Below are 19,079 nucleotides of genomic sequence, written 5' to 3' on the forward strand. Positions count from 1 at the left end.
ACTGAAGGTGTACTTGAAGAAATCATAGCTGAGAACTTCCCTGATCTGGGGAAGGAAAAAGTCATTGAAATCCAAGAGGCACAGAGAACTCCCTTCAGACATAACTTGAATCGATCTTCTGCACAACGTATCATAGTGAAACTGGCAAAATACAAGGATAAAGAGAAAATTCTGAAAGAAGCTAGGGATAAACACGCTCTAACATATAAAGGGAGACCGATAAGACTAGTGACGGATCTATCTACTGAAACTTGACAGGCCAGAAAGGAATGGCAGGAAATGTTAAATGTGATGAACAGAAAAAATATGCAGCCGAGAATCCTTTATCCAGCAAGTCTGTCATTTAGAATAGAAGGAGAGATAAAGGTCTTCCCAAACAAACAAAAACTGAAGGAATTCATCACCACTAAACCAGCCCTACAAGAGATCCTAAGGGGGATTCTGTGAGACAAAGTACCAGAGACATCACTATAAGCATGAAACCTAGAGACATCACAATAACTCTAAACCCATATTTTTCTATAACACTGAATGTAAATGGACTAAATGCTCCAACCAAAAGACATAGGGTATCAGAATGGATAAAAAAACAAGACCCATCCATTTGCTGTCTACAACAGACTCATTTTAGACCTGAGGACACCTTCAGATTGAGAGTGAGGGGATGGAGAACTATTTATCATGCTACTGGATGTCAAAAGAAAGCTGGAGTAACCATACTTATATCAGACAAACTAAATTTAAAGGCTGTAACAAAAGACGAAGGGCATTATATAATAATACAGGGTCTATCCATCAGGAAGAGCTAACAATTATAAATGTCTATGCACCGAATACGGGAGCCCCCAAATATATTAAACAATTACTCACAAACACAAGCAAACTTATTGATAAGAATGTGGTAATTGCAGGGGACTTTAATACTCCACTTACAACAATGGATAGATCATCTAGACACACGGTTAATAAAGAAACAAGGGCCCTGAATGATACATTGGACTAGATGGACTTGACAGATATATTTAGAACTCTGCATCCCAAAGCAACAGAATATACTTTCTTCTCGAGTGCACAAGGAACATCCTCCAAGATAGATCGCGTACTGGGTCACAAAACAGCCCTTCATAAATATACAAGAATTGAGATCATACCATGCATACTTTCGGACCACAATGCTATGAAGCTTGAAATCAACCACAGGAAAAAGCCTGGAAAACCTCCAAAAGCATGGAGGTTAAAGAACACCCTACTAAAGAATGAATGGGTCAACCAGTCAATTAGAGAAGATATTAAAAAATATATGGTGGGGGGGCGCCTGGGTGGCTCGGTTGGGTGACCAACTTCGGCTCAGGTCATGATCTCGTGGTCCGTGAGTTCGAGCCCCACGTTGGGCTCTGTGCTGACAGCTCAGAGCCTGGAGCCTGTTTCAGATTCTGTGTCTTCCTCTCTCTCTGACCTTCCTCCATTCATGCTCTGTCTCTCTCTGTCTCTAAAATGAATAAACATTAAAAAAAATTTTTTTTAAAAATATATGGAAACAAATGAAAATGAAAATACAACAATCCAAACAGTTTGGGATGCAGCAAAGGCAGTCCTGAGAGGAAAATACATTGCAATCCAGGCCTATCTCAAGAAACAAGAAAAATCCCAAATACAAAATCTAACAGCACACCTAAAGGAAATAGAAGCAGAACAGCAAAGACACCCCAAAACAAGCAGAAGAAGAGAAATAATGAAGATCAGAGCAGAAATAAACAATATAGAGTTTAAAAAAACTGTAGAGCAGATCAATGAAACCAAGAGTTGGTTTTTTGAAAAAATAAACAAAATTGATAAACCTCTAGCTAGGCTTCTCAAGAAGAAAAGGGAAATGACCCAAATAGATAACATCATGAATGAAAATGTAATTATTACAACCAATCCGTCAGAAATACAAGTAATTATCAGGGAATACTATGAAAAATTATATGCCAACAAACTGGACAACCAGGAAGAAATGGACAAGTTCCTAAACACCTACACACTTCTAAAACTTAAACAGGAAGAAATAGAAAATTTGAACAGACCCATAACTAGTCATGAAATTGAATCAGTTATCAAAAATCTCCCAACAAATGAGAGTCCAGGACCAGATGGCTTCCCTGGGGAATTCTACCAGACATATAAAGCAAAGATAATACCTTTCATTCTCAAGCTGTTCCAAAAAACAGAAAGGGAAGGAAAACTTCCAGACTCATTCTATGAAGCCAGCATTACTTTGATTCCTAAACCAGACAGAGTCCCAGCAAAAAAAGAGTACTACAGGCCAATATCCCTGATGAATATGGATGCAAAAATTCTCAATAAGATACTAGCAAATCGAATTCAACAGCATATAAAAATAATTATTCACCATGATCAAGTGGGATTCATTCCTGGGATGCAGGGCTGGTTCAACATTCGCAAATCAATCAATGTGATACATCACATTAATAAAAGAAAAGACAAGAACCATATGATCCTGTCAATTGATGCAGAGAAAGCATTTGACAAAATTCAGCATCCTTTCTTAATAAAAACCCTGAAAAAGGCGGGCTAGAAGGAACATAACTTAACATCATAAAAGCCATTTATGAAAAACCCACAGCTAATATCATCCTCAATGGGGAAAAACTGAAAGCTTTCTCCCTGAGATCAGGAACACGACAGGGATGTCCACTCTCACCGCTGTTGTTTAACATAGTGTTGGAAGTGCTAGCCATCAGCAATCAGACAACAAAAGGAAATCAAAGGCATCAAAATTGGCAAAGATGAAGTCAAGCTTTCACTTTTTGCAGATGACATGATATTATACATGGAAAATCCGGTAGACTCTACCAAAAGTCTGCTAGAACTGATACATGAATTCAGCAAAGTCTCAGGATACAAAATCAATGTACAGAAATCAGTTGCATTCTTATACACTAATAATGAAGCAACAGAAAGACAAATAAAGAAACTGATCCCATTCACAATTGCACCAAGAAGTATAAAATACCTAGGAATAAACCTAACCAAAGATGTAAAAGATCTGTATGCTGAAAACTATAGAAAGCTTATGAATGAAACTGAAGAAGATATAAAGAAATGGAAAAACATTCCATGCTCATGGATTGGAAGAATAAATATTGTTAAAATGTCTATACTACCCAAAGCTATCTACACATTCAATGCAATCCCAATCAACATTGCACCAGCATTCTTCTTGAAGCTAGAACAAGCAATCCTAAAATTTGTATGGAACCACAAAAGACACTGAATAGCCCAAGTAATTTTGAAGAAGACCAAAGCAGGAGGCATCACAATCCCAGACTTTAGCCTCTACTACAAAGCTGTAATCATCAAGACAACATGGTATTGGCACAAAAACAGACACATAGACCAATGGAATAGAATAGAAATCCTAGAACTAGACCCACAAACGTATGGCCAACTCATCTTTGACAAAGCGGGAAAGAACATCCATTGGAAAAAAAGACAGTCTCTTTAACAAATGGTGCTGGGAGAACTGGACAGCAATAGGCAGGATGAAACTAGACCACTTTCTTACACCATTCACAAAAACAAACTCAAAATGGATAAAGGACCTGAATGTGAGACAGGAAACCATCAAAACCCTAGAGAAGAAAGCAGGAAAAGACCTCTCTGACTTCAGCTGCAACAATTTCTTACTTGACACATCCCCAAAGGCAAGGAAATTAAAAGCAAAAATGAACTATTGGGACCTCATGATGGTAAAAAGCTTCTGCACAGCAAAGGAAACAATCAACAAAACTAAAAGGCAACCAACGGAATGGGAAAAGATATTTGCAAATGACATATCAGATAAAGGGCTAGTATCCAAAATCTATAAAGGGCTCACCAAACTCCACACCTGAAAAACAAATAATCCAGTGAAGAAATGGGCAGAAGACATGAATAGACAGTTCTCTAAAGAAGACATCCAGATGGCCAACAGGCACATGAAAAGATACTCAACGTCACTCCTCATCAGGGAAATGCAAATCAAAACCACACTGAGATATCACCTCGCGCCAGTCAGAGTGGCCAAAATGAACAAATCAGGAGACTACAGATGCTGGAGAGGATGTGGAGAAATGGGAACCCTCTTGCACTGTTGGTGGGAATGCAAACTGGTGCAGCCACTCTGGAAAACAGTGTGGAGATTCCTCAAAAAATTAAAAATAGACCTACCCTATGACCCAGCAGTAGCACTGCTAGGAATTTACCCAAGGGATACAGGAGTGCTGATGCATAGGGGCACTTATATCCCCATGTTTATAGCAGCACTTTCAACAACGGCCAAATTATGGAAAGAGCCTAAATGTCCATCAACTGATGAATGGATAAAGAAATTGTGGTTTATATACACAATGGAGTACTACGTGGCAATGAGAAAGAATGAAATATGGTCTTTTGTAGCAATGTGGATGGAACTGGAGAGCGTGATGCTAAGTGAAATAAGTCATAGAGAGAAAGATAGATGCCATATGGTTTCACTCTTATGTGGATCCTGAGAAACTTACCAGTAGTCCGTGGGGGAGGGGAAGAAAAAAAAAGAGGTTAGAGAGGGAGAGAGCCAAAGCATAAGAGACTCTTAAAAACTGAGAACAAACTGAGGGTTGATGGGGGGTGGGAGGGAGTGGGGGTGGGTGATGGGTATTGAGGAGGGCAGCTTTTGGGATGAGCACTGGGTGTTGTATGGAAACCAATTTGAGAATAAATTTCATTAAAAAAAAGAAAAAGAAAAAATTCAAGATAGACCTCTATTTTCAACCATACTAAGGACCAGATACCACAAAGTTTCACAACAAAGCACAAAGATACCCAATGAAAGTAAACTTGAATGCATGGCTGAATTGGCTAGAAAATAAGGAAAATTCTCTGAGGCCATAAAAACAAACAGGAGCAAGGTTCCAAAGGGGTATAAACAGCCCCTGCATTAGGAACATCAACTTTTGCTAAACCCAGCAACTTAGAGCTGTAGTTTGAATGGCCATACAGGGAAATATTGAACTGGACTAGAATTTTTCAAGGAGTCTAAAGAGACACCCCCTCAGTGAGGAGGAAACTGAAAAGTATTACACATCACTAAAGTAGACATTGAAGTAAAGATGTCCATCTCTCTTTGGCTCCGGATGGGAGGGAAAGCCCTCTCACATAAGAATCCATAATCCCAAATGGGCAATCACTCTGCATTGGGTCTCAATCCACAATATGTGATTCTAAAATGCACGGCAAAAATTTATTTTAAAATAGTTCTTGGTTGGTAGTGTCCCCGGATGATTAGCCAAAACAAACATAAAGAGAAATAGGAAACATATAAGAGCCTGAGAGAAAAGTTAGATTAGAAACAAAGACACAAAAATTGGACCAAAGCAGAGTTGCCAACCCATTTAGGGAAGAGTCTAAGGCACCCAGACTCCTGAGAGGAATTTATTTTCAGCCCAGATTTTTTATGATTAGCAGACATGTCTCTCCAAAGTAAGTGTGATGTACACTTCTACACAGACCAGAAAAGAGTCTACAACCCAGTCTCATACCAAAGTAACTTAAAAAATTTTTTTAAGTTTATTTATTTTTAGAGAGAGTGAGCAAGCAAGCAGGGGAGAGCCAGAGAGAGAGGGAGAGGGAGCATCCCAAGCAGACTCTACACTGTCAGCACAGAGCCTGACATGGGTTCTGAACCCACAAACCATGAGATCGTGATCTGAGGTGAATCCAAAAGTTGGACACCCTACCAACTGAGTCACTCAGGTGCTCTTCCCCCACAAAGGAACTTTCAAAGAGTATACTTCAAAGAGATGAAAAATCATCTTAGAAGGAAGGTTTAGAAGGAAGCATGAGGGTATGGCGAGCAAAGAAAATGGTATTGGTTATAAAAAACATAAGATGATACAAAAACATTGGAAAAGAATGGCATGTAAGTATAAATGGGTGAGGTTAGAGTTTAACTCTAGGGACTGTATTATTTTAAATCTTAGATTTTGTTAAAGAACCCTGTTGAAATACCCAAGGTATATATTAAAAGAATTAAGGCACAAAATACAATTTGCAATGTAGTAGAGAGGAAATGTTGAATGAAAAGAAAACCATCAATCAGTTGGTGGTAATGTATTTACAAAGTCAGTCTCTCCATTCCTTTAACCATATGTCTTTGTAATAGGACATTTCCATGCTTTCTGTCCATGTAACACTGAAGGGACAAGCCAGTGAACACAGTCAGAAAAAAGAAACTAAGAAATAAAATGGTGATTATTTGCAGTGATCTCTATGAGAAAATTGTAAAATTCACAAATTACTAATTATTGAGTTTAGCAAGTTTCTAGGATGTGACAGCTTTATACAGTAGTTATTTGAATTTTATTTATCCTCAGATAATAATAATAATAAATGTGATTCACAAAATGTATTATAGTAAAAAATAAGGTCTTTAGGAATATACTATTAAAAAAAAAACCTATGTAAAGACCTTAAGGAAAATTATAGAAATTTTTATACCAACTTTAAAGGAGGCATAAATAGACGCCAGTCTTTATCGTGTTCATAGATTCAATATAGTAAGATGTCAGTTCTCCCGAATCTGATGTATAGCCTATGTAATCGCGTCAAAATCCTAATAGATTTTTTTGGTGGAACTTGACAACTTGATTCCAAAATTATATTGAATAAATTAACAAGAAGAGGCATAAGTCTCCTAAAGAAAATGGGAATTTAATGTGACCACATTTTAAGTAGTATTAGAAAGCTATAATAAATAAGATAGTAACAGGTTTTGTTATGAAGAATAATATTAGAAATAGGTTAATGCAATCATATAGAGAAAACCCAGGAAACACACACACACACACACACACACACACACACATATATATATGGGAAAAATATATATGGAATATAAATATATATATGTATGTGTGTGTATATATATATATGTCGAATATATATATATATATATGTCGAATATATATATATATATATATATATGGAAAATTTGTACATGATACAATGGTACTGTATTTTAGAAAAGAGGGGATGGCATATTCATTACATGGTACTAAATGACTAAAACAACATAATATTATCTATGTAAAAAATTAAATTTGACTTTTAAAGGCCATACATAAAAATCAATTCTATACATACATAAAAATCAGATATATTAAGGGTTAAATTTCAAAGTAAAACTAAAACATTTTTATAGGACAATCTAAAACAGTCTTTCTATAAACTTGTAACATGGAAAGATTTCTTAAGGCAAAAATCATATTTCATCAAGGAACAGGTTGAGAAATATGACATAGAAATAAAGACCTTCTGTTTATCAAGTCAGTAAAGAAAAGTGAAAAGAGAAGCTCCAAAGTTTGCAACACTTTAATACCCTAAAAATATAAAGAATCACTAATAATTCAATAAGTAAGAGACAGAGAAATAATTTACAGAAAAACAGCCAAAAGACTCAAAATGCATTTCATAGAAGAAGCAACATGAAAATATACTAACTCCTCATAAAAAATAAAATACAAATTAAAACCACAATGCGATATCACTTTAAATAATAGACTTGTCCAATGTAAGGACCACATGCTCACAGGATTTGATACAAGAACTCTGCCAATAGGAGTGTAGATTGGAACTAATCACATTTTACAACAATTTAGCTTTATCTAGACTGAAGATTCATTTCCCAATGACCAAGCGAATCTTTGCTCCCTTGGGTCTGTACCATAAAAAAAGGGTATTTACATACACCATGAGTCTGGAAAATAGATATTCGTATAAGCATTTTTTGTACTGGCTAAAAAAGGGAAAGAATAGGAGAAATATAGTAGTCCTACAATGGAGTCAATGTTAATGAAATATAGCCATATGCATAAGCATGGAAGATCTCAAGAACAGTGTTCAGTGGAGAATAAAATAAGTTATAGAAGAAAATGCTTACAATTCCACTTATACAGTTCATAAGTTTGCACAACTAAATAATAAATTAGTTACAATTTGTATTCTTCGCAAAAGTATAAACAGAAAGTGTGCAAATGATAATGGAAAATTCAACATGGTGGTCATGGCTGAAGAGAACAGAGGCATATAAGATTGAGGGAGGACAAACAGAAGAGCTGGACATATTCATCATGTTACATTCCTTGAGGGGGTATACCTGGCTAATCATTCCATTATAATTCTTTAGACTCATTTAGGTTATAATATATACATACATATTCATAAAATCATATTCTTATTTGTGTCATATGTATATAACACATAAATGCCTTCCACATACACAGTTGATCCTCATTATTCATGAATTCTGTATTTGTGAATTTGCCTACTCACTAAAATTGATTTTAATTCCTAAATCAACATTTGTAGTACTTGGATAGTTATCTAAGGACATATGCATAACAGTGAACAGTTTGAGTCACCTGACACATACATTCCCAGCAAAGGTGGAACAAGGCCAGGCTCTGGCTTATTTCAGCTCTCATATTACAAATATGTGTCCTTTTCTTAGTCTATCATGACACGTTTTTTTGCATTTTTGTGGGGGTTTTTTGGAGGCAATTTATCTTTTTTAAATGGCCATCAAACATAGTGCTGCGGTGCTGTCTACTGCTCGCCCCTAAGCACAAAGAGGCTGTGATATCCCTTAGAGAAAGTACTTGTGTTAGATACGCTTGGTTCAGGCACAATTCATGGTGCTGCTGGCTGTTGGTTCAGTATTAATGAATCAACAATGTATATTAAATAAGGTGTCTTCAAACATGAAAACACATAAGCTTATTAAAAATAAAGCCCATTAAAAAAAAAAAACATGAACACACACAAACAAGGTTGTATATTGACTGATTGATGAAAACGAGACCAATGTAACCAGAGCCTTGATGCAACTGAACCTTGTATTTGCTTTTAGGAGCAACGGTTCAGTGTTAATTAATTCAGTGTTGATGGCAACTTCATAGAACATACTTAATAGAAAATAATAATAAAATTTATTTTTGTGTTCTATAAAAATGAATATAAAACACATAAAAAATTATAATTTATATGTACGCATGTATATATGTTTATTATATATAAAATAAGTATAAAATATTTTATAATAAAAATGAACAAGCAAGGGACAAAAGCAACATGTAGAGGTTGTAACCACTAATTATATATAATATACAAGTTTATATGCTTATTTATGTACATACATACACATATGTATGTACAAATTACCTCTGAAAGGACAGAAATGAAACACAACATTGGTTAAAATAGAGGAAAGTAATAGTAAGAAGACTGACATTTCATTATATACCTACATTTTATAATACATGCATGCAATATTACAAATTGCTTCTTCCACTTATTCACTAAAAAATGAACAATGAAGCCAAAGTCCCATGACAATGACAGGGAATGCAGGAGGGGCAGAGGACCTGAGGAACTTGACTGGATTGATAAAGTCATCCCTTTATTCCTTCATGTATGAAATAAACATTTATTTGAAGTCTGCTATGTACTGAGTGCAGAGGATACAACATGGAACACAATATGGAGATGTTTAGATGAGGCATCAGTGGGAGCATCCAACTAGAAATATGCAGGAGGCAGTTGTTAGCAAATCTCATATGGAATCAATTCCCACCACTCCTCAGCGGCTCTTTGATCATTTCTCCTCCACAGCAACAGAAAGGATGACTGCGGCTGGTGGAAATCTAACCCTCAGAAAGAAGAGGTGATATAGACTATTCTCCTTTACAGAGAATCATTTCAAATTCATGCTTCTTCCATGTTAAGAGTGACAGGAGGGGTACAAGGAATAATCATTTATCAACAGGGGAAAGAGCTTTGTCTATCTGGTACAAAGCACTGCATGCATATTGAATGAATGCAGAAGTATTCTCACTTTCCAGTTCTGATACTGTGACTTTTGAGTTTAACTGCATATCCTACATATGATTTCTTCTGCATATGGTTTCCACCACCTGACATTACACAACTCATTTATCCACTACCTCTTGGAACCCCTAATGATATTTTTAATAATTTTTAAATTAAAATAAAATATAGCTAACGCTTCTTATGGAAGATATTGGTTCTAACATGACTTTGCCATCTGTTGTGTGACTTTAGTCAAGTACTGAGTCCTCTGAGCCTTTGTTTTCTGATCAGAAAATGGGGATAATAGTGGCTTCTCAGACTGTCCTAAAGAATCATGAAACTAAATCACATAGAGAATAAAAGGGCTTCAGTTAATTCTTTAGCACAACAAAATTGGTATTAATGCTTAATATTACTATTATTATATGAATAATAAGTAAAGCATTGTGTGCTTAAAAGACAATAGTTTGTTTTTCAATTGTAAATGGTCAATGAAAGACTTCGGACATTAGATGTATTTTACACTTTTATCATCACTAAAAAAAATTCTCAGTATATTTTTGGAAAAAGAAATAAAAACACCACCAAACATACTCGCCCTGAATATGGAACGCTGCTTATAGGGCACCATGGGTACCATTTCCAGTAGAAGATACTTCTGGCAGACTTCCCAGTCTTTGGGACACTTAATGCAACTGCTTTCACCATTTCTTCATTCTCAATCATAGAATTACCAAAACTAAAGATTGTATATTGAGAGTAGAAGCTTCAACACCCTTGTAATTATAAGTAAGTAATTACAAATTTATGCACCTTCACCTCCGTCCTATTCCTTCATTTCAGCCTCAACTTACTATGCTTCATTTAAGGAAGAAATGTTTGGGAAGAGAGGGGGTGGAGGTATGGAGAGTTAGGCTAATAAAAATCTCATCAGCCATTTCTGATTTATAAAATCAAGTCCTTATTTATAAAATAAGGACTTTACTTCATATAATAGCATGGAGAGAAATGACCTTTAATTTGCCATTCAGTCCCCATAAAAACAGTTGAGCTTGGGTTTGAAAATTAACATTTATCAAAATGTGCCAAATGAGTAAAAAGGCTGTGAAGGCCAACAACATAGAACTAGGCTCCTATTTCTTTCCCAGCAACCTCCCCATGTACAGATACCTATAAAGGCGATCCTCTATATCTATGCATATGGTTTTCATATGCACACTTAGTCCATAATACAACTTGGATTCAAACAGAAGGAAGAAAAATAAAAAGGAAGAAGTGTACTGAGTGCTGAGAGAAATATTAGCTTAGCATGAGCTTCCCTAGTGATCTCATTTATCTCTTCTTTCTTTCCTCTTGCTTTCTGCTACTTAAAAAAGAAGAGGCACAAAAGAAAATTAAACAAAAACGACAGATAAATGCTAGATAAGTGTCTGGTGATTACTAATTAGTTTTCTTCATAATACATCCAGAAAATAAAATCATCACATATGTTGACATAAATTAAAGATAAGCTAAATTTCAGTAACTTTGATTAAACAGTTGTCTAACACTTATGCCAGTTACAGTATCCAACATAACTTTAAAAATTGTTGCAGAGTTGTGTCCTTCTACTTCCTCACTTCTCTTGAATGTTAAAAGCTCAGAAAACTGGTTTCATCTACGCCGATCCAAGAAAAATGTTCCATCACTCCCTCCTTTCTGAAACTCTTCCTAACTCTGGCTTCCATCACAACAGCCTCTCTTCATTTTCTTTCTACCTAACTCACCACTAACTGTTGGGGCTTCCTCTGTCCATCCTATAAAGGCACCCTCCTAAAGAATTCTATCCCTGAGTCTATTTTTTTATCTTTCTAGGTGATCACACCCACCAAATAATCACCCTGTTTATGATGTCCAATCCTCCATCTGTGCTCTCTGCCATGTCCAAGGTAGATATCCACCAGCTTGATGGGAACATTCACCTGTGTGCCCACTTAGGTCATGCTATCCATCCAAAGCTTTTCCTATATTTCTATTCTCTATCCTGATTAACACCACCGCTCCCCACCACACAAACCTGAAATCTGGACCCTATGCATCACCTCCATATTTATTTGGTCACCAAGTAATTTCTCATCTATGCTATTGTTATCCCTTAAATATGTCCTCTCTTCAGGACCATTATTATGTCCTTAGAACAGGGCCTCCTCATTTCTCTAATAATTTGCCATAACAATTTTACAAGCAATTTCCTTCTTAAAGTCTGGTCTGTCTCCCTTGAGTCCTTCCCAGATTCTGCCAGTATAAACTTTTTTAAGTCTTTAAACCTCTGTTCCCCAAGGATTCAGGATGAAGCCCAAGTTCCTCAGCCAGGTTTGCAGATGGGGTGGTGGGAAGGTGTGGGAGCTTCTGTATAAAAGCATCTGTTTTCTCACCACAGGATAAGATGAGGTTATCATCAGAGTCATGAGGAAGCAAAACAGAAAGACTGTGGAGGCTTGAGAGAACAGAGGAGCAAAACTCAGAAACTGAGAAAACAAGTTTACAAGGAAAATCTTATAGAAGTGCTCAACAGAAATGAGTTCCAACAGCAGGTCTGCGGTCATGGTTTTAGATGATACCAGTTGGTGCTGTTGTAAGTACCCTCCCACCCTCAAAAAAAAAAAAAAAAGTTGAGCTACTCTAGTGCAAATATGGAGACTGAAAAGAGATGGGCTTGATGAGGGTTGTTGGGTTTTGTCAGGTGAGCAAGACAGTGGGTACAACAGGTAGGGACTGTTCTAGATATAGGAATAGCAAGAAGCCAAACAAGACTGCTTTCTTAATGGAGCTTACTTTGTTGAGGGACAAATAAATAATACAACTGCAGAAAGCAGTAAGTATTACAAACAATATAATGTTGGGTGGAGTTCAGAACATTATTTGAGAACATTATTTAATTAGTGTTAATATTATTAATTGAGAGCGTCAACTCTCCAAAATATGGTACTTTGCTGGCACCATTACAAACCATGAATGCCTTGCAGAGGCAGGACTCAATTCTTTAAATCTGCCTCTTTTAAAGCAGGGGTGAGGACATTCCCAAAGAAGAGGTGTTTAAGCAGAGTCCATAAAATATTGGCTTGAGAAAAATTAGGCAGATAGGGAGTAACAAAGCGGGTGAATCAGTGGAACATAGGGCTAGTTAAAATCCAAAGACTGTTAGTGTGTGTTCAATAGACCACACAATAGCTGAATTATGAGGATAAGAGATGTTTCTATTACGTTGTGGGAGCTAATGCACTAAAAATGTTTGACCAGTATTGGGCATAGTCTCTTGAACTGTTGGGAGAGAGATTTTAGGCTTTGAAATGTGGCACATTTAAAAAGACCTTGACAGGGGCGCCTGGGTGGCTCAGTCAGTTGGGCGTCCGACTTCGGCCCAGGTCATGATCTCACGGTCTGTGAGTTTGAGCCCCGCGTCGGGCTCTGTGCTGACAGCTCAGAGCCTGGAGCCTGCTTCAGATTCTGTGTCTCCCTCTCTCTCTGACCCTCCCCCGTTCATGCTCTGTCTCTCTCTGTCTCAAAAATAAATAAACATTAAAAAAAATTTTTTTTAAATAAAAAGACCTTGACAGGATTAAAAAAAAAAAGACTTTGATAGGATATATAAAAAGATTAAAATACCTATGTAAGTTAATATGAGCACAGAGGTAAATGTAAGAAAACTATTTTATTATTGAGGACAGCCTAATTATAAGCAAATGTTTGGCATATATTTTTATACCAAGGTGCAATGCATTTTTCAGTGTATAAGCTTAATTCCAGAATTTTGTCATGATAACAAGAGGGAATATGGGACAAAAAAATAGCTACATTCTAAAAAAATTATCTTAAGGGAAACATTTTGAATCCATTGTTTTCATTATATGTCATTGAATATAGGTTAATAGGCACTCATGTTTACTCTTTTTATTTTTATTTTTTATTATGAAATTTATTGTCAAATGGGTTTCCATACAACACCCAGTGGTCATCCCAACAGGTGCCCTCAATACCCATCACCCACCCATCCCTCCCTCCCACCCCCCATAAACCCTCAGTTTGTTCTCAGTTTTTCGGAGTCTCTTAGGCACTCATGTTTAAAGCTGAACTTTTTTCTCCCACGTTTTGACATATTTGATCTACATAAGATGTTCCAAAGAATTTGCTATTGTCATTAACTGTCTTCTGGATAATGTATAATGTAGGATCTACTAAGACATATACATTTTCTTATTCACTGCTATTAAATGTCTAGGTGGATGGAGGTACTCAAAAATTTTTTTTCAATGACATGTAATCATACAGCATTTGAACAGGACCAGAGATGAAATTAAAAGGTAACTGAAAGTAGACGGAAGAAGAGCCATGAAGAAAGACTCATTCTTTCTTTACTGAGTTAATGAATTCAGGACTCATTTCTTCATATAAGCAAAAAGAATACCTCATCCTTTACCCTTATATTTCTCCCAAATGACATGATTTTGATCTAAATATCCCACCTAATGAAGAAAAGAAGACTCATTTTTATTCATCATTAAGAAAGTACTGAGCTTACAGTGTCCTCTAATATGTAACTACAGGACTCTGATTTTGTCCCAAGGACTATTTAGGAATTATTGAGATTTTCCACCCTAAGACATGAGGACCTGAGAATTTAGAAATGACAATCACTTTGATTTATGAATCTGACCAAAGTTCTGTTTCAATCTTCATGATGATCTTGATTAAGATCTTGATTAAGATCGTGATTAAATAGTACTTTCCCATCTAAAAAATAAAAGCTGTGTTTAACATTTAATCAAATTCCAATGTGACTCATTCATTGTAAATCATCATTAATGACACTTGAACAACCTATAAAAACTATAGCCTAATAAACAGAGGATGGAGCCAGTCTTCAGAGTGGTACTTAGCCTCAGTCTCAAGCCATGTCAGCCTCTAGGAGAATTCCTGACAGTAAGAACTTTCCCAGAGCATGGCATGACACAAATCTGATCTTCACATTCCAAAGCAGAAATGTTTTGAGTAGCAAATGCTTTGCTATAATTGTAAATTTCAAGAATTTAAAATGGTAAGACTTTTTAAATAGTTTTTTCTTCTTTAATTTTTTTTGTTTCTTTAATATCTTCTGAAATTTTCTGCCCTTGTTTATGTCACAGGAAGAGTCAAAAGATAATATTTATTACATTTTAAGCCTTCTGGGAAAAAGGTGTTAAATATCTAGAGGTATTTATATATCCTATAAAAGTAGAATATAATGTTTTGAAGATCTGGAAAACATCAATATACTTTGCGTTTTTTTATTCAGTATTTTCAAAAACTAAATAAATACAAAGTTGAGCTGAAGTCACAAGCATAGTTAAAACTTAGAAGAATATCTCATTTTCTATCACAAAGGGCATAAAATTTTAATATCTTGATAAAAGTTACTATTTTAACATCGGATATTTACTGTCATTAAAAAACAAAAATAATGAGCATTATCCATAATAGTATGTTTACCAAATTGCTCATCTGTCAGAGCTGTGTGACTCATGATTAAACATAATTTGTTTTTCTGTGATGTCAAAATAATCCCCTTTAAACCAATGCATATTTTTTTTAAATGCCATCTACCTACCTTTCTGCTGAAAAAGGAGGGAAATGCAACATGTGTCTTTAGAATTTACCTTGAATAATAAATTGTTCCATGTTTTCTTTGAAAGGCTGGATGTGCTCTTTTGAGGATACCTGGTATACCTTCCCCGCCTCAACTTCACAGGCTGAAATTAGAGAGAGACATTGTTTAGAATGTCACAGTGTTAATGGAACAGTAATATATATATATTTTTAGAGAGAGACAGAGAGAGAGCACAAGTAGTAAAGGGAGAGAATCTTAAGCAGGTCCCATGCCCAGGACAGAGTCTGACACGGGGCTCGATCTCACAACCAAGAAACCATGACCTGAGCTGAAATCGAGAGTCAGACTCTTAACCAAGTGATCCACCCAGGTGCTCCATCAACTTTTAAAACATATTAGCTGATGTTAAAAACCTCTGATAACCCCACTCATTGATATATGTTCTACACATATTTTGGAAACATCCAAATACTGACATAAGAAGCCTATGATCTCAGCTTCACTTTGGGTTTTTGTAAAAAGAGGTTCTTAAGAATCCAAGTTTGGTCACTGCCAAACTGTGCAAATGTAGGAAGCTCCTTTAAGCCCCAAGCCTCAATCTCATTTGTAGAATGGTGATAGCACTGGCCTCTCTCTCTCAGGGCTGTCATGAGGACTGAATCAGTTAACAGATATAAAGTGTTCAAATAGTGTCTGGCAGACCATAAAGCAGTATGTCAGTATTTGCTACTATCCTCAATGTTATCAACTGACTTCTAATACAAGTTTCTCCCAAACTGAAATCCGTATTTCTGAAAAACGACAGATAGCAATTTTGGTGCTCATGTTAGTATGGAAATCAATAATTAAAGAGCATCTATTACATGACAGATACTTATTACCTATCATTTAATTTAATCTTTAGAATAAGTTAATAAAAGTGGAATTTACCCCATTTTATAGCTGAGGAAAGTTAGACTCAAAGATGGCAATTATTTGTTGAAAGGCCCACAGGTAATAAGTAGCAAGTCCATAAATGAGATCCTGATCTGACTCAAGAGTTTCTTTTCTTTGTATGCCCATGCCATGATACATGCCTTAGTAGGCTATAGATCCCACAAGGGTTAATTAAGAATTACTTCTAAGACATTTTCTGAAGAAATTCCTGCCATTTTGGTGATAGTGAGAATAAATTCAAAATTAAAAAGCACATATTTGAAAGACAAAACTTAGGACATACAAATATCTGAATCAGGAAAACATACTTCTCACTACAATTCTTAAGGTAAGATTGCCAATAAATTTCTCAAGGAGACTTTGAAATTTCACTCTTTAAAATATTTTTCTCTTATTAAAACACTGTTTCCTTTCCCCTCCAGGTTATTAGTTTATCTAAGCAGAATACAGGGGGGCTATATTGTTAGCCCCATTTCTCCCCCTCAAGCGTAAAAGACAATTATATCTAGTAGAATTTAAGACCAGTTAGACATATGCTGGGTTCTCTCTGCCCACCTTCCCCAGGACTCCTCACTCTCTGTGGGAGCAGGCTCTTGTAAGCTCGTGCCTGTCCAATCTACATCTCTAGCCCAGTATCTTGTACCTTCAGATTTGTACATTAAGCTTCCACACATATCAGTATCTTCAAATAGAACTCATCACAGCCTTCTCTAGACTTGCTACCTCCCTTATTTTATTCTCCTGTTGGTGGTACCACCATCTGACCTAAATAACTCATACCAAAGCAGGAGAGTTATCCTTGACTCACTCTTCTTATCTCCACATTCTATTTGTTTACCTCCTAGATACTTCTTATGTCTGCCTATGCTCTCCATTCCTGCTCTATGCTGGTACAAAAGCCTTCATCATTCTTCACTGAGCTACTAGAAAGCCTCTTAACTGGGCTTCCCACCACCAATCTTTTACAGATCCATGCTCCTTCTCATAGCTTAAGAAGAATGGATAAAGAAGATGCAGTGGAATATGACTCAGCCATCAAAAGAATGAAATCTTGCCATTTGTGAAAACATGGGTTGGCCTAGATGCTATTATGCTAAGTGAAAGAATACGAAGACAAATACCATATGATTTTACTTACACATGGAATTAAAAAAAAATGAACAACAACAAAAGACTCTTAAATACAGAGAACAAACAGATGGTTACCAGAGGAAAGGTGGGTGGGGCGATAGGTGAAGGGGATTAAGAGGTACAATCTTCCAGTCATAAAATAAGTAAGGCAAAGGGATATAGTGAACAGCATTGGAAATATAGTCACTAATATTGTCATAACCTTGTGTGGTGACAGATGGTATTTCTGTGGTGATAACACAGATAACATTTCTGTGGTGAGTACTGAGTAATGTATACAATTGTTAAATCACTATGCTGTTCACTTGAAACTAATATAACATTGCATATCAAGTATACTTCAGCAATGAACAAAAAAAAAAATAAAATAAATCATCCAGAAGAAACCTGAAACTGTTCAATGACCTCTAACTTCATAATTACATCTTGAGTAAAGGAATGATTTAACATCCTACAATATGAAATAGAGCAACTTGCCCAGCTTTCTACTAACCCACCTCTACTCCTGATATCTTTTGCAGACTCAGTGCAAATTCTCATCTCCATACCGTTGCTCAAGTTGGCTACTCTAGTTAGAATGCTTTTCTCCTTTACCCCCTTTATCCTCTTATCTCATTCATCTCACCTATTCCCAATATTACTTCATGACTTAACCTTGATGTAGCTGCCCCTGAAAAGTATTTCCTCTTTCCACTTTCCTCAGTTCACTACATCCCCTGCTCTCCTCCACTCACTGTCCCACCTCCAGGAAGAACTGGGTGTCTATCCTCTGTGACCCCACAGCACCTCGTGCACACAGAATTGAAGCTATTACTTACTGAATACTTTTTATGTGCCACACTTTACATTTGTTCTCCCATTCAATGCTCAAGAAGCCCTTTCAAACACAAGAGTAATATGCTTGCTTTATGTCAGAGAAATGAAATACAAAGAGACTGTCCCAATTTTCACAGTTCATATGTTGAGAAGGTAGGGCTCAATATCAGCTACCATTCCATATTTGTGTTATTTGTAATCACATCTCTTCTGCTCCGCTAGACCAAGCTACTTAAAGATAGGAAATCTAATTCTCATTTGTATTCCTAGTGCCTGATACAAGCAACAAATCATAGTTGGATGGGTTAATGGCTGGATAAATAGCTCCTGTTGCAGAAATAGTATTCCAGATGTTGGAATCTAGCAGATGGGAGACAGCGTTTAAATTCTAGTTCACTCATTCACTGAGTGAGCCTTAGCTTAGAGAAACCTAAGAAAATTATCATAGCTGTTTTTAAAGTATGGTCTCAGGAACAAAAGGGTATAAACTTCTATGTTGATTCTAAGGAAGAAGGAAGCTAAACCAGCAGAAGTGGAGGGAGGGGGAGAGAGAGATTCTGGTTCTAAGTAAAAGGGTGGCTAATGTTTAGGGAAATCTCAGTGAAGTAACCAGCTGTCTGAGGTGATGAGCACTTCATCACTGGCACTCTTTACTCTTCAGAAAATAGTGGGCTACCTGTCAGAA

The 19,079-nt window shown here is 36.2% G+C and overlaps 1 protein-coding gene across 1 annotated transcript in view; it reads right to left on the bottom strand.

The window, feature by feature from the left end:
• FMN2 (formin 2) overlaps window positions 1–19,079 on the bottom strand; it is a 346,387-nt gene that overhangs the window by 87,145 nt on the left and 240,163 nt on the right. The window contains 1 exon segment of the mRNA XM_049635319.1: window positions 15,561–15,653. Within this exon segment, the coding sequence (XP_049491276.1) occupies window positions 15,561–15,653 (93 nt within the window).

Source organism: Panthera uncia, chromosome F1, assembly GCF_023721935.1.
Source record: "Panthera uncia isolate 11264 chromosome F1, Puncia_PCG_1.0, whole genome shotgun sequence".
Taxonomy (NCBI): domain Eukaryota; kingdom Metazoa; phylum Chordata; class Mammalia; order Carnivora; family Felidae; genus Panthera; species Panthera uncia.